The 16,329-nt window shown below is 41.4% G+C and overlaps 1 protein-coding gene across 5 annotated transcripts in view; it reads left to right on the forward strand.

The window, feature by feature from the left end:
* Positions 1 to 15,369, forward strand: part of SLC44A3 (solute carrier family 44 member 3) — a 167,065-nt gene extending 151,696 nt beyond the window's left edge. For all 5 annotated transcript variants that reach the window (XM_032777864.2, XM_032777869.2, XM_032777865.2 and 2 more), the window contains 3 exons: positions 12,434 to 12,571; positions 13,184 to 13,420; positions 15,220 to 15,369. In XM_032777864.2, the coding sequence (XP_032633755.2) occupies positions 12,434 to 12,571; positions 13,184 to 13,420; positions 15,220 to 15,360 (516 nt within the window). In that variant the 3' untranslated portion in view covers positions 15,361 to 15,369. The remainder of the gene's footprint in view (positions 1 to 12,433; positions 12,572 to 13,183; positions 13,421 to 15,219) is intronic.
* The last annotated feature ends 960 nt before the right edge of the window (positions 15,370 to 16,329 follow it).

Genomic DNA, 16,329 nt, shown 5'->3' on the forward strand with positions numbered 1-16,329 from the left:
AGGTCTTTAAACCATGATTTGAGGACTTCAATAACTCAGACATAGGTTAGAGGTTTGTTACAGGAGTGGGTGGGTGAGATTCTGTGGCCTGCGTTGTGCAGGAGGTCAGACTAGATGATCATAATGGTCCCTTCTGACCTTGAAGTCTGAGTCTGCGTTCAAATTAATTGATTGCTGATTAACTTGAGTTAGCTAGCACATTTGTCCATGCGAGTCTGGATGCACCACAAACATTTTTGAGGTGTCCAGACTAGTATGTACACGTGTACCGCTAACCCCAGTCAACTGGCAATCAATTAACTTGAGTTTTAAAAACAAAGTTGTGTAGACAAACTGAAGATAGGTGTTGGCAGCATTTCTCCAACTATATTTGGGGAGTTTTATGGGTTGTTTGTTTCACTTGCGTATCCAGAGGTGCCTGTGGCAAAGCAACAGAGAGATTACAAACAGCTATAAGTAGCTGGGTGTAAAGGATGGTGTAGCAGTGGTTCTCAAACTTTTGTACTGGTGACCCTTTTCGCATAGCAAGCCTCTGAGTGTGACATACCCCCCCCCTATAAATAAAAACACATTTTTATATATTTAACACCATTATAAATGCTGGAGGCAAAGTGGAATTTGGAGTGGAGGCTGACAACTCATGACCCCCCCATGTAATAACCCTGCCACCCCCTGGGGGATACCAACCTCAAGATGAGAACCCCGATTTAGAAAGATCTTATTAGAAAAACTACAGTGGCCCTTCCCTATCTTCTTCAAGGTTTAGAAAGCCAGAGGGTTCTGTGAGTCAGGTGACAGGCTGTTGAGATGTCGAGGGCTCAAATGGAGGATCTAGAGGATGCAAGAAGCCTAACAGAAGGTGATGTCCAGCTCCTGATGGCTCGTGGACACTGTGTGGCTTATTATTTATTATTGTGTTTGTAGGACAAACAGTACCTAGAGGCCTTATTCATTCAGTATAGGGAACTAATTGTGTTGAGCACTAGACAAACAGTAAAATACATGGTGCTTGCCCTGAAGAGTTTGTAATACAATCTAGATAGATAAATAACTGTCCACCCTGGGAGCTTTCACTAACAGAAAAAACTCTCTTACTGGTCTTTTCTGATTTTCAGTATTACTTTATCTGGAATATAAACCAAAATGGAACATCCACAAAATACAGTATTCCCTTTCTTAGAAAGACAACTTTTTAAACTATTTTCCAAGGTGTTTTTATTGGAAATGATTGATCTTCTACATACTGCCAGTTTTCAAATACTTGAATTCTATTCTTTTCTTCCTGGTCCTTTCTTCCACATTTCCCCTAACTCCATCTCCATTCTTGTCTATACTTATTTCTTGTATTTTTACAATGTCCCTTCATCATCTATGGTGGCTCTGACATCCTTTGCCATTAGAGTAGAAACAGTAAGAAGATCTTCTTCACCCTAAAGATTATGTATGGTGTTCATCAGGGTTCTTGTTTCACTCCAGTCCCCTTTAATACTTCGTATGCTACAGTTCTGAAGATGCCATTGGGCAGTACAAGTTGAGCTTTGATAACTCTTAAATCAGATTCTGCTAGAGCTGCACTTTGCTATTTTAAAGTGGCTGCATAAATGAAAATGAATGCTGAATGGCTTGAAAGAAATAGGATACGTCTTAGTCCAGACCACACTAAATTCTTGTTCAACAAAATCATGAATTCCATGGGATGAACTTTCTTGGCTCACATTCTGGGTTAGATCTCATGGTCACTGCCTTGGTTAAGAGCCTTGTAGTTAGTTTGGACTCCAAGCATGTTATTGTCACCCTTCACCTTGGCTTCCTGCCCTTCGAAGATGATAGGCAATATAAAAACATTCGGTTTCGCCAGCTGCTGTTGTATGTTATTTGTGCTTTTGTTACAAGAATACCTAATTATTGTAATGCTGTCTGCTTGGGTCAAAGGCTTGTGCTTCAGTTCTTACTTTGTTAAAAGATTTCCTGTTATTTTCCTTGGCCATTGTAGTAAAAAATAGACCTTAAAAAAAAAAACAAACTGAGGGTTGTTTTTTGTGTGGTTTTGTTGTTGTTTTGAGTTTTTTAAATTCAAGATCATATTACTTTGCCTGTTGTTAAATAATTGTTTGTTTGGATATGTTTTTGGCAAAGATGAGCATGGCTCCAGCTTTGTAAAACAGAGCAGTGTAGCATATGGGAGAAGGTTAGAAAAGAAGATAACCATAAACCTTTTGTAAAGTAACCTATAGAAGTTATAGCTGTATGAAAAAAGTAAGAGCAAGCACAGATGAGTGTATTATCCAGGATAATCAGTTTGTCTAATCCTTCCCCCCCTCCTCCCACAAAATAAGGTGTATGCAGGTTTTTGGGGGATGATTAGGTAAATAAATCTGAACCAGGCTTCAAGTTTGCAAAATTGTGACCAAGATTTTCAAAAATACAAGCCCAGTTTTAGGTGTCTAAATAAGTGGCTTGATTTTCAAGAGTGCTGCACATTCAGCTACTCTCATTGAAATCCGTAGAAGTTGCTGAGTGTTCAGCACTTCTGAAAACGAGGCCACCTATCTAGTTTCTGAATTTGGACTGAGGTTCAGGACCGCCCAGAGGATTCAGAGGGCCTGGGGTCTTCAGTGGCGGGGGTCCCCGCTTTGGCAGTATTTTGTCGGCGGGGAGGTCCTTCTGCTCTGGGACCCGCCCCTGAAGTACCCCTAAGACCCGCAGCAGGGGCTCCCCGACACTGAATTGCCACCGAAGACCCGGCACTTCGGCAGCGGGTCCCGCTTTGGCAGCAATTTGGTGGTGGAAGGGACCCTCCGCCGCCGAATTGCCGCCGAAGACCTGGAGCGGAAGAAGCTCCGGGGTCCCCGGCCCCGCGAGAGTTTTCTGGGGCCCCCGGAGCAAGTGAAGGACCCTGCTCCAGGGGCCCCAAAAAACTCTCGTGGAGGCCCCTGTGGGGCTCCGGGCCTGGGGCAAATTGCCCCACTTGCCCTGCGTCCCCGTCCCCCCCCCCCCTCCCGGCTAGCCCTGCTTAGGTTTGAACCTAACTTTAGGAACTCATTTTTAAAAATTTGGCCTGTCTGTATATTTCTGATATTTTTAAAAAAAACCTGAAAAGTACTAAAAGCTTTAAGAGGGGTTTAAGTTACTCAAATGTAGAACAGTTGTCATTGAAGTTGATCCTAGAGTTACTGCGTGTACTCACATTTTCCATTCTCTGTTTGTCCTTTGTCACAGTCTTGTTCATCGGTGACAATATTCCCTTAGCAAATGCATCATTACCTGGGAATTCTAAAAAGAAATCCATTGAGAACTCTGATAGGTGGGAAGAAATCACATTTTAAAAAAATGATTACAAATCTCTCCCCATCATTCCAACACTGATATTTTCTTCTCCTACCTGTCTCTGAGGAGAAATTAAGTAATGTGATTGACGCAAATTCTGATCTTGCAAGCTAAGCAGGGTTTTGAATGGATCAGTACTTGGATGGGAAACTTGCAGAGGAATAACAAGTGCCCCAGGAAGTAATCTTGGTGATTCAGACTATAGCACTCTTATCTGTGAGATAGTATCAACCCAGTGGTACATTTATGTTGTGAGCGGACACTGTGCAGCTGGATATGCCATCTTTCAGATGAGATTTTAAACTTGGGCCCTGATTTTCATGTGCACCTCCTACAGGTGGAAAATTAGCCCATTGCCAACAATAGGGTATTTTACTATGTTGTTTTAACTGTCCAGTGCTGTGTGGATTTGGTGATCCCCCTTAATCATCTGTTACAACATAATATTGTTCAAGTGTGGATCCATTTAGGCTTCTTATTCTGCCTTTCTTTCCTTTTTATCTAAATGGTACAGTCCAAAAGATATTTGTTCACATGCTATATCTAAAAACCTGCAGACACTGCATGTGGAATAGAAACAGTAGCTTGGATGTGCAGAACAGCATGACATTAATATTAAATATACCAAAACCTGAACAGGATGCTAGATCTCTAAATAACGGAAAGAGATTATAACTGCCCTTTCACTCATCCGCAGATTTCAAAAGTGGCTCAGGCAATAAGAACCTCTTACTGATTACCTTCTCCCTAGACCTTCCATTAAGGCCTGTTCACTGAATAAATGTCCCTTGTCTGTGGATTTTCAGGATTATCTGCACTGCTGTATCTCCACTCTTCTGTCTTCAGTTCACTAACTCAAAGCATCAGGTCCTAGGCTAGAAAACAGCTGGTATATATTAATGTCTTATGTTCTTCTCCCCTCAACTCAGTTCAAACACAGCCTCTTGGAAGTGAATATTAATCCCAAAGCACTCATCTGAGTCTCATTCAGGTCTCTAAGGACCTTGCTCAAGAGATGCCTAAGGGGATATCTACACTGCAATAAAAAAACCACTGGTGGCCTGTGCTAGGTGATGGGGGTTCGCAGGCTCAACCTAAGGGCTGTTTAATTGCGATGTAGATGTTTAGGCTCGGGCTGGAGCCCAGGCTCTAATATCCTGCAAAGTGGGAGGATCCCAGAGCTCAGGCTGCAGCATGAGCCCGAACGTCTGCACTACAGTTAAACAGCCCTGTGGGCCAGCAGTGGGCTTTTAATTACAGTAGAGACATACCGTCAAAGACATCCTGCCATTACCTGGGTTACTTGTTATTCACTAATAATTATAATGTGCTGACTATAGAGTTCTGTTGCAGTGGCCGCTTATAATCATTAAAGATTCAATGACACTTTCTGCATAAGCAGCAGTGTTAACCCAATGTTCTGTTTGGACTACAATTTGGGTAATTATATTCTGCCTGCCTAAATTCCCTCTGTACTTGCAACTAGATCCTGTCCTGTGGCGTAACGTTACTATGTTAAAACAGTTCACCCCAAATCTACTGTATTTCTGATTTGTATGTGTATAATACATTAGTAAAACTCTCTGGGATCTATCTGGATGAAAGGTGCATTATGAATACAAAATCATTATCCTTCTGTTTGCCAGAATTTGTTAGAATTACCATAGATTTTTCATCATCTTCCAGTCATGGTTTCAGTAAGGCCCAGATAAACCTTTCCAAATCATCTCAAGTAAAATCTGGTGGATTGGAATTTCTCTTCCGTAAAAATAATCCCCTTTTTTTTGGTTTGGTAGTCACAATTTCTGTCTCCTCTTTTAAATAGTTGTGGCAGTGCCTTAACTTTGGGTATTTCAAAGACATCTCTCCTTCCTTAGTTTTGTTTCAATAAATGTATTTTATAGTACATCACCAGAAGTATAATTTTGCTTTTCTATGTCCGGTTTGGATTGATCTGCAGCCAACTGGCAAGCACCCATTCCAAAGTGCAGCACATAGGTTTCTGAAGGAATTGCTGAGAAGCTTGTGGTTTCTTTATTCTAATCTGCACCATGATTTTGAGGCTGAAATGGTATATAGAACCTTGTGGCGGCCATTAGTGATAATAGCCAGTGTTATGGCTCACCATTTATTGGTACTGAAATTCAGCAAAATTATGAAATTATTTTAACTGCCTTATTATATAAATATAAAAGTAATGGTAACCCTGGTTAACGATCATATTCATGTCTCCTGGTGTGCTTTCTTCTGTCATTTAAACCTTTGAGTGGCAGTCTGGCAAGAGCTTTGTGGTCATGGGATTAAAATACCTTGTGCAAAAGTGATGTGGATGCAGACAAAATCGAGAAACGCTAATATAAATACACTTTCTTCTGCAGACTGCCAAACATTCTTACTATCTTACCCCATCAGATACCTCTTCCCATCCCCATCCTCCCAAAATTACTGTGTGTTACGGAGTCTGGGGAAGTCCGGCCCTGCACCCCTCTTCCTGGACCCCACAGTGACTTTTTGCCAGCCAGTAAAACAGAAGATTTATTGGACAACAGGAACACAGGTTACAGCAGAGCTCGCAGGCACAGTCAGGACCCCTCCATCGAGTCCTTCTGGGCTTTCAGGGTGCTTGGATCCTAGCTAGGATACCCTGAGTTCCGCCCACACTGCCCCAAACCCAAACTGCCCTGCCTCTCCTCCTGCCGGCCGATCCCTTTGTCCCGCTTTCTGGGCACAGGTGCTGACCCCCCTCCCTGCTTCCTGGCTCAGGTTACAGGCTTAAAGATCCTGTCCCTCACCTAAAGACATCCCCTGCTCTCCCATTCCCCACACCAGCAGCCCCTACTCCATCACACTGTGTTTTAATGTTACTGACTGATTTGGTACTAGATGGTAGGCTAAAGTTTTCAGGCATCTCAAAAACACAGTCAACTAAAAGAATGAATAGTTTCAGTTAAATCATATTTTTTTTAAAAAGCTTATTTGCTTTCCCTAAGGGCCTTCATAAATGCCTCAACAGGAAATAAAAACTCCTTCAGTTTTATATATTCTATTGTATGGTTTACCATGTGGGAATTAGAGAACAATTCTACTGTACTGGCCTATGATTCCATTGATGCAGGTTGAACTGAACTTTTGACTCCATAATAAGCTCTCAGTTAATTGCAAGTGTAGTTCATAGACCTGACTCTGATCTATGATTGTCCATTAGTGTCTGCCAAATGGAACTTCCTTTTTAAAACAAGGAAGCAGGTGCCAAGGAATTCAGAAACATTGCTTTTGAGACGGGTAACTCCTGAGCAATGCTGGGGCTCAGCGCAGGTTTGTTTGAGAACATCCAAATGAACATCAATGTAGCACTAACTACAGAGAACATACATTATGGCTACGGGTCAATAGAGGCAGGATCCTTATGGTTAGGTCCCATGGTTGAGAGGAAACCCAGATGCAGCAGTGAGTTGCTGAAGGAGAGGAATGGGGCTGAGACAGAGAATGTGCTGCTAGTACTAATCTGTCTTTGATAGCCAGGGAGGGACTAGATTACATGCATGGAAAAGAACAAGAAGACAGTGGAGGGGCATGCATAGTCCCTTGAGCGGGTCAAGGATTCAAGGATGGAAAGGGTTGAAGATCAAGGAGTTGAGAAAGGTTGGCCTTGAGTCTGTGTAGGGCACGTCAGGAAAGTTGTTGGAGGGCCGCAATATTGGTGGACTGGTGTTTTAATGCAGCCCTTTGGATGAGTAGCACTTTTTAATTTCTTGAGACTTCAAGAGATGGTATTTTCCAAGGCACTGAAGGAGTCCTGCACTTCCTCCCTGTTGCAGTTCTCACAGGCCCCATGTTGCTCTGTTTCTTCCCTCTATTCAAAGATGGCATGACATGACTTCCTCCAGAGTCTGCTCTGATACTGCTCTGTAAGCTAGCCAGAGTTGCATCGTAGTCTCTTATTTATCCAGCTTTCATTCTCTGAGCATGTCTCTATGGCACTCAGGATTCAAACTCAGATCCACCACATTGCAGGCCGGCCCTCTAGAGTCTGCGGCTCTATTGAAGCAAAGAGAAAATTAGGCCAGGCTGGCCAGAAGAAGCTGAAATGGGATATCTAAGGAGCTTGGGTTTGGCTTCTTTTTTAAGACGACTCTGTTGCTATGGCAATTCTTTTTCACTGAGCTCATTTTGTTATAGCCAATCCTTCAATGGAGGACTGTGTTCAGCTGTTATACAAAGTAGCAATTATTCTCAACAGACAGAGAATTTAAGGCCTGGATCTCTGCCACAGTACTTTTCTCATGAAACTAGCAGGTCAGTTTTTCCAAGACCCTTGACATTCTGTGTTGTGAAATATAGAAGGATGTTTTTTCTAAATAGTTTTCTTGCATACTGTGGTATTAGAAAATATGTAAACATTCACATTCCTTATTTATCTGTCCTGATACTGAGAAATATGTCTGGTTCCCAGGCTTCAAAGCAGAGGGCTGTGTTCTTCACAAAAGTAGTTTTGATACGTTAATTCTTTTTGGTGAAGGAGTGAGGTTGTATCTTATCTACTGCATCCCAGGCCCTTTGATTTATGGCGCAGCTCTGATGTCATAACTGCTTGCCTGTAGTCCTTTGGGAAGGACTGCGCTAGTGGAAAATCGCTAGTGTATTAAACAGAATCTAGTGACTAAGGGAAAAGTTTAAAATCTATTGAAAAACATTTATATTGCCTGTTTCCAAATGAAAGCAAATTCTAAACTGACTTTTTGATTTACCTTCTCTTACTCAGCAAATATATCTTTCCATGCAAGGAAATGAGTTAGTGAATTCTCCCACTAACTAGAAAACAACGGAGCATTTAAGATTTCATAACATGTTGGAAATGCTCCTTGTGATTTAGGATTTGGGATGCTCTTTCAAAATAGGCGTTAGGCTGAATATAATGTGGTGTGTTAACTATTGTAACTGCTCAGTTTGGGGACACTGATTTAGCTATTGTCTCTGTCTGTCTGTGTGGTGGTTGCTGGTGATTGTTGCAGATCCTAGCAAGTGCCCCTTTTCAGCCACTCACTAGTACTATTGTGAGGGAAATCCAAGCCTCTTTCGCTCTAGATTCCTGTGTGTTTTTAAGCCCCTGGTGTATGAATGGAGTCCAGCCATTTCTCGGTCCCTAGGCACATTTTCAGGGTTCAGACCTTCCATCTAGCACCCCCTTGTGATCTGGAACTTGCTGTCCAGCTGTCTAATCCCTCTGGGTGCAGTGGTGACCCCTCAAGCTACCTTGTAGTTAAACACATCCTCTCCCAAGAACTCCACCCCAAGGGATTAAGTTTCTGGTTTATAGTTTAATTCTCTAAGGTGCATGCAGCGGTTGTGAAGCAGTTAACATGCACACACAATCTGCATGTCTAACACATTTATTCTCTTTTATACTTGATCCTAAAATATAAGGGTTGGAAGGGACCTCAGGAGATCTAGTTCAAAACCCTGCTCAAAGCAGGACCAATCCCCAGACAGATTTTTGCCCCAGATCCCTAAATGGCCTCTTCAAGGATTGAACTCTCAACCCTGGGTTTAGCAGGCCAGTGCTCAAACCACTGAGCTATCCCTCCCCCATTCAAAATAATAAACACTAAATTCACATCTTTGTCTCAGTTTCCTCATAACTCCAGGGCATTCTTTTGGACTGGGGTTGGAGTCCCATGGGGTCATCTGGGCGTAGGAAAGTGGTCAGAGCACCTTGCCCCATGAGGCTACTACATCCTGGGTGACCTTGCTCTCTCCTCCCCCTTGCTGCTTCCTCCTGTCTGGCTCTCATATTCCTGTGTGGCTTGCTTTTTAAATCCTGCTGGCTTCCTTTGTTCTACCTTTTAGGTAAGTTTCTACTGCTCCTTCCTTCCTTATTTCTTCCACTCTTCAGGTGATTGAGCCAAAACTGGTTTTGTAAAGATGCAGCTCATTCATTGTACCTGACTAGGGTCACTGAGTCCTAAGACCCTCCATTGTATCAGTCTGGCGTGTATCTGCCAGCAGTGGTGGATCCACATACATATAGACACCTGTGATACAGCAGTTTTTCCTAAATCAACTTCACAATACCAACCAGAACTCTTTTATATACAGGCATAATAGCCCTAGTTCTTCACAGTGGCTAAGGCCACCATCCAACAAAACCCTCCAGTAATGTGCTTAATGTCAACCACGCAGGTAGGCCTGTTCGCATGCTTAAAATTAGGCAGGTACATAAGTGGTTTAATGGATTAGGAACATAGAGACCTGAACTGTGAGACTGAGGTTTTATGTGTGTGGAACCAATGTGTTATTTCATTGTTTGTTTGTATAATAAACTAGTAAAACGTGATTAAAGTGCATGGAATTGCTCTCTAAACCATATATTTTATCTTGTATCTGTAAATTTGTTCAAAGCATGGAGATACCTTGGTTTAGGAGATTTAGCCTGCACTGTGAAAGCCAGGAACTCCTGAGTTCTAATTCTGCCTCAGTCACTATCTGCTTTTGTGATGTTGGTCAACTCACTCAATCTCTTTGTGCTTCTTTTTACTCCTGTAATATTGTATTATTACTTACCTGTCTGCCTTTCCGAGTGTTGTGGTGATTTGGTTAATGTTTATATGGTTTGAAATTTCAGAGCATTGACTAAATGCTGCTGCTGCTTCTGTTTCTGCTTTGTTTGCTTGTAGTACCATAAATCATCATGCAGATGCCATTCACATCCCAACATAGCTGGCAAGTGCATTTTTGTCTTTTGAAGGATGGAAATAGTGTTTGTACAAAAGTACATAGTATTCTCCTGATATTCAAGAGAAGAGACTGTGCCAGTTATATAAGTAGAGTCCAGTCCTGCTTTCATTGAAGTTAATGGCAAAACTCACACCCATTTCAGTGGAGCAGGACCAGGTACATAGCCTTTACGCTTAGGATACTGAAGGCAAATAGTGTCACAGAGTGTTAACTAAATCCATCAAAGCTTGTAAAGTGCATTGAGATCTTCAGATGGAAGACATGCTATGCCCATAGTATTACTAATTATTATTAATAACAGATACTTTAGCTAATATTTTTATACCCTGCACAGACATTGTTACGGTACTGGCAAGGAAAAGGAGCAGCTTGAGTAGAAATGAAACTATCTAGTACAGGAGTCTGTTTTTCTAACCAGCTTATTTTAAATAATATGAACAAGCAGATATTCATGCAAACGTTCTACGTTCTGTGTCCATTCCGCTGTCCTATGTATGTATTGCCTAGTGCTGTAGAAATCAGTCTTGACATTTAATTATTTTAAGCTCTGTGGAAGCGCTTGGAACACATTTGGTGCTATATAATAATTTCCCAATGAAAGAGCATCATTGCTTACATGACCCCACTGTGCAGTTTCACTGATTTAGGAACTGAAACTGTTTCCCTTGTCTCATCAGATAAAATGAATATTCTGCTACTACAGTGTTTCTCGAACTGGGGTCGCTGCTTTTGTAGGGAAAGCCCCTGGCAGGCTGGGCCAGTTTGTTTACCTGCCCCGTCCACACGTCCGGCCGATCGCGGCTCCCACTGGCTGCGGTTCGCCGTTCCAGGCCAATGGGAGCTGCTGGAAACGGCGCAGGCCGAGGTACTTACTGGCCGCTGCTTCCAGCAGCTCCCATGGGCCTGCAGCAGTGAACCGCAGCCAGTGGGAGCCACCATCAGCCGGATCTGCAGACGGGGCGGGTAAACAAACTGTCTCGGCCCGCCAGGGGCTTTCCCTACACAAGCGTTGACCCCAGTTTGAGAAACGCTGTATTACTGCATTTATTCCAAAAGTCTTAATTTGCTTTTATGAATTCCCTTTTTAAAATATTTTAAAATACAGTCATGTCATAGTTTATGTTACACCAGGACTTGGTGCCTAGATATTAGTTATCAAGTCATGGGCATTCTAGGAATATGTAAAGTAGATAGATGTTATGCTGGGCAGCTCTATATTTTGATTTATAATAAGAAAGTGGAAAGTTAGACCAGAAATCCAGAAAAAAATATTTCCTTCAGCAGACTGAGAATTTTTTTCATTCACAAGCAAAGCAGAAGGTATTCTCATCCCTAAATAAACGGTGAGGCCATCAAATTCCTTTTGCACAAAATCTCTTGCATTCTGTTAGTCTTAGTGAGCATGCCAAACTTAACCAATGTTTTTAATACTGTGTAATCTGGCTTCTTTTTTCAAAAACTAGTATAATAGCATAATTATATTTTATATATCAAGTGGCATTTTTCCTGCTCCTTATTCAGATACTAATTCAACTCCTCATTGATGATTTCTATCCATTATGTTGATATAAGCTATTTTGAAAAGATGCTAGAAGAATCCTATAGAAGTAGATGATAAGGCTATCCTCCAGTCTGCCTTTGCAAAACTCCACCTGGAGACAAATAATACTAAAATCTTGCAAAATTCTCGGTACCTACTTGAAAATCCTGAGTGCCCTCAATTTCCACTGAAATCAACATATATTTTCCCCACATAAGACCAACTGATCTAGTCCCGACGCTCCCTGCCACTCTTATTATTCTTTTGTCTTTCTGTGAAGTAGTTTTTTTTTTTTTATGGTTATGGGTCCATGAAAATTCAAAAGCTCAATAGTAAGTGAAAGGGTCACATATAAAACTCGTTTAGTCATTGATTTTTAAATCTGAATAGTTTGATAACAAATGTTACTTTTTGTTTCATTTGTACAATTTACCAAACACAACACTCTAGCTGGCATATACATCGAAAAGGCGGCGAGCATGCCATATGTCCAGATACGAGTTTCATTGTAGTTTACATGTCATATTAGTTATTCGTTACCTAAGGACATGGGTGTGGCTCTGCAGTGTTCCAAAAGAAATTGGAAAGAGGTAGTTTCAGAAACACAAATTTTACTTTTGTCCTTTTTTACCTAGTGCAGAAGTTATGTGAAAAATCAGTTTGAAGTTACAGTTTAATATACTTGCTTGAAATTAAACTGCAAGACTATGCAAAATAACTCTTGTGTGTGCAAGCACAACATTGGTATTTCCAAAGATATTTTAAGGCTTTCCTTTTCCCATAGTAAATTCCAGATTAAAAAATTTCTCCCTTTTTATTCTCTCATTTCAGCACGTATACACCACAACGGCCATAAATGGGACAAATTTTTGTACCTCGGCAAAGGATGCTCTCTTTATTTTAGCAAAGAATTCTGCTAATATAGCATTCATTAATTGCTTTGGAGACTTCATTATTTTTCTAGGAAAGGTAAGAGACTCTAATTTACAAAGTCCATGTATAAACTCATAATTATAGACTAACTATAGGCCCAGTCCTGTAATAATGAAGACAAAGATTTGAGACTGATTCTCTTTTCACATACACTAAGTAAATCGGGAGTATGACTCTGTTGAAGTCATGGAGTTACACTAATGTAAAATGAGCTTGATGAGAGGAGAATCAGGTTCTTGCATTTTTGTTGGAGTAACTTAGTTCACCGCTTATTATATTTACTTCATTATTATCATTAGTATTACAGAAGCACCCAGAGGCCTCATTGCACTAAATGCTGCACAAACACATGGTAAGAGAGAGGTAATGCCCGTTAGAACTTAGTCTAATTTTAAGACAAGGCATGACAAGTGGGTATAACAAACATATGGCAGGGACATGGATGGGAGGACAAGAATAACAATGATAGTAAATCTGTGTATCCACGTGTCCTGTGTGAACAGCTAGATGGTTTCAAATTGATTGATCTCAAGCCGTCTCTCCTTTTTGTGAAATAAATCATCTTTAAAAGATTAGCCAATAAAATATTTGCCATAGCTTTGGTGCATATTGTAATATAGCTGCTTCCTTTTTTCCCCCTTTATACAGGTGTTTGTTGTATGTTTCACAGTTTTTGGAGGGCTAATGGCATTTAACTACCATCGTGAGTTCCATGTATGGGTAGTTCCTTTGTTGCTAGTTGCACTTTTTGCCTGCTTGGTAGCCCACAGCTTTTTGTCGGTTTTCGAAGTGGTCATGGATGCCCTGTTCTTTTGTTTTGCTATTGATATGGAAACAAATGATGGATCTCCAGAGAAGCCATACTTCATGGATCAAGAATTACTGGTAAACTCTTGTAGACACATTAGCAGGCAGATAAATTCAGTAATACGTTTTAATAGTGTATTGATCAAGTGGTGTTCTTGTGCCTAAGATTTGCTCTCCCCTCCTCCCCCCACCCATAAAAACTAACCCACAATAAATGCCTTCTCCAGCTCCTTAGAAGATGTGGACTAAAGGATACAAATTATATAATAAAGTTAACATCTCCCATTGGGTCTCCCAGTGCATCTGCTTTAGTCTTTTAGACCCAGCCTCTCTGGATAAAGACCATCTTCGTTTATGTTTTTCATGGGTTAAATACATTATTGGTGCTTAACAAATTAATAGGTGACCCAGTATGTAGAGTCCCCATCTACATCATGAAGACCTAAAACTAGAAATGTAGATGTAATGTATCTTAACTTGCATCCAGAAATGTTCCCTCTAGTTTTCAGCAGTTGTTCAGGTAGCTATGGTAAGCCCTGAAGACACTACAATTTTGAACAAACCTCATCCTTGTCTGGCAAACTTAATCAGTCTCTTTCCACTGGGTTGTTTATCTGTACCATGAGAATTCCTGTGCCAGGCTCCTGATGATACATGATGGAGAATCATTCGAAAGATTAGGAAGACAATTTTAGTTTAAACAAATATTCAGTAGTTAGTGATGGTAAAAGGTACTATAGTTACTAGCATGTGGAATGTTTAAATGTACATAGACCTTTTCTTTCGTATGGAGAGGAAGGTTAAAGAGACAGATGATGTTCTTTCCTTTCATGCTGCTTTCTGGCCAGGTCTGCATTTTTCCTCACATGCCTTGTGACAAAGACAGTATTACTGGTCCATGAAAAATAAATTTAGCAGCCAGAATAACCCATACAGGATGGATGCTCTTGATGGATTTCGTCAGAAAAAGTGCCATAATATCTGATTTGAAACAGTAGTCGTTATTTTTCTTGTAATGTTCACAGAATTCAGTTTTTGGGGTGGGGGGTTTAAACACCCAAACTTCCTATAAATGAATATAACCCTTTTGGCCAAAAGAAGAGTTACACCTCTACCTCAATATAATACTGTCCTTGGGAGCCAAAAAATCTTACCGTGTTTATAGGTGAAACCATGTTATATTGAACTTACTTTGATCCACCGGAGTGCACAGCCCTGCCCCCCAGAGCACTGCTTTTCCATGTTATATCCGAATTCGTGTTATATCGGGTGGTGGTATATCAAGGTAGTGGTGTATTTGGTTTTTTGTTCCCATTCAGGACAACACTTAATCACATGCTTAAGGCTATGCATATGTTTACGTTCTGTCATGAGTAGAGATAGATTCTTGAGCATGGAACCTTTTGGAGTCTTGCCCTCCAAACTTTTCCTTCTTCAAATGAGAGACTTCTCCTTCTGTCAACCACAAACTATTTGCCAAATGCCAGAATGTGTCTAACTTTAATTTGTGCCTCAAGAAGGCAATTTATAGCCACTCCCTGTCTGCACTGCACTGCTGTGTATGTTCTTTCCTAATCCCTACTACCAGGCTCTCCAACTCTGGCCATAACTCCCTGTGCAACTTGCCATGCCCTTGGGGGCAGAGGGAAATAAAGCTTTCCAGTAAGGGAGGTTGTAGAGAGACTGCCTTCTCCTCAACAGCTGTAATCATCCCACTAGACATAGCCAGTTTCCAGTGTCATCCACTTGGGAAGTAGCTAGTTGAAGGGTTTAACACTCCATGCTAATTGTCCTCCTTTTCAGTGTTTCACCAGGTTGTTGATTTATATAACAGTTTAAATTTCTGGATGACCTTGTCCTTTATTTCTGCTTTGCAGAGTTTTGTGAATCACAGCACCAAGCTAACAGAATGGGAGAAAAACAGAAAGCAAAAGACCCCCCGAAACAGTGAAGATGGTACAGAACTACAGCCTATGGTGAGACGGGAGCAAAGACGATGTGATGAGGACATCAAATAACATGTTATCTCCCAAGTGTACTACAGGAATGGGGATAGACTGTAAATATTTTCTACTTTATAATTTCTTGCGGCAGCCAAATTGTTGAGCCCCAGGGCTTTCATCCTTTCACACTAATCATTGTTACTGACACTGGAAGCTCAGGGCCAGATATGGCCATGAATGGCCAGCAATGAACTCTGCTGGTATAAAGCAGGCCCAGCTGGCTTTTGTGCCAACCACCCTTCCCATCCCCAGCATAGAGAGGGATGAAGAGGCACAGAGAGAGCATGTGGCGGGATTCCTTGCAGCCACATTGATCCTCCATTGGCATAAAGATTCAAAAGGCCTTCAGTGTAAATTTCTATAGTGCTAGGTTGTTCTAATTCACACTGGGACTGGTATAGATATCCTGCTTCCGTGCACTGAGCAGTACTCAGATGTGGTGGAGACTCTGGCACATGTTTTAAGCTGATACTTTTGTTTGATTGTGCTTTACACTATTTTAAAATTATGAGGTGAAAGAAGGGAGATGGTCCCTCAAGATGCAGTTTCAGACTTAAAGACTAATGGTGTGTCTTCAAGCACAATTAACTCAAGTTATTATTTGTTACCCCTAGACTCTCATCCATACTCAAATCTCTAGCTTGAGTTAGGCCATGTCTACACGACATAGTTTTGTCAACATAAGGCAGCTTATGTTGACCTAACTAGAGGTGTACACTGCAATGCTCCTCCCGCTGCTTTAACTCTCACATAGCAACTGCCCAGCATGCTGGCTCCACGGAGTACCCTGCCTTGAGTACCTGGGAGGTGGTGGATTTCCTGGATCTGTGAGGAGAGGAGGCTGTGCAGGTGAAGTTCTGCTCCAGCCTCAGAAACTTGCTCAGGGCATGAAGGAGAAGGGCAACGACATACAGCAGTTCAAAGAGCTGTGGCAGGCATAGCAGAAGGCAAGGGAGGCAAATAGTCACCTCTGGTGCGGAGCCA

Source organism: Chelonoidis abingdonii, chromosome 7 (genome assembly GCF_003597395.2).
Source record: "Chelonoidis abingdonii isolate Lonesome George chromosome 7, CheloAbing_2.0, whole genome shotgun sequence".
In the NCBI taxonomy this organism is placed as follows: domain Eukaryota; kingdom Metazoa; phylum Chordata; order Testudines; family Testudinidae; genus Chelonoidis; species Chelonoidis abingdonii.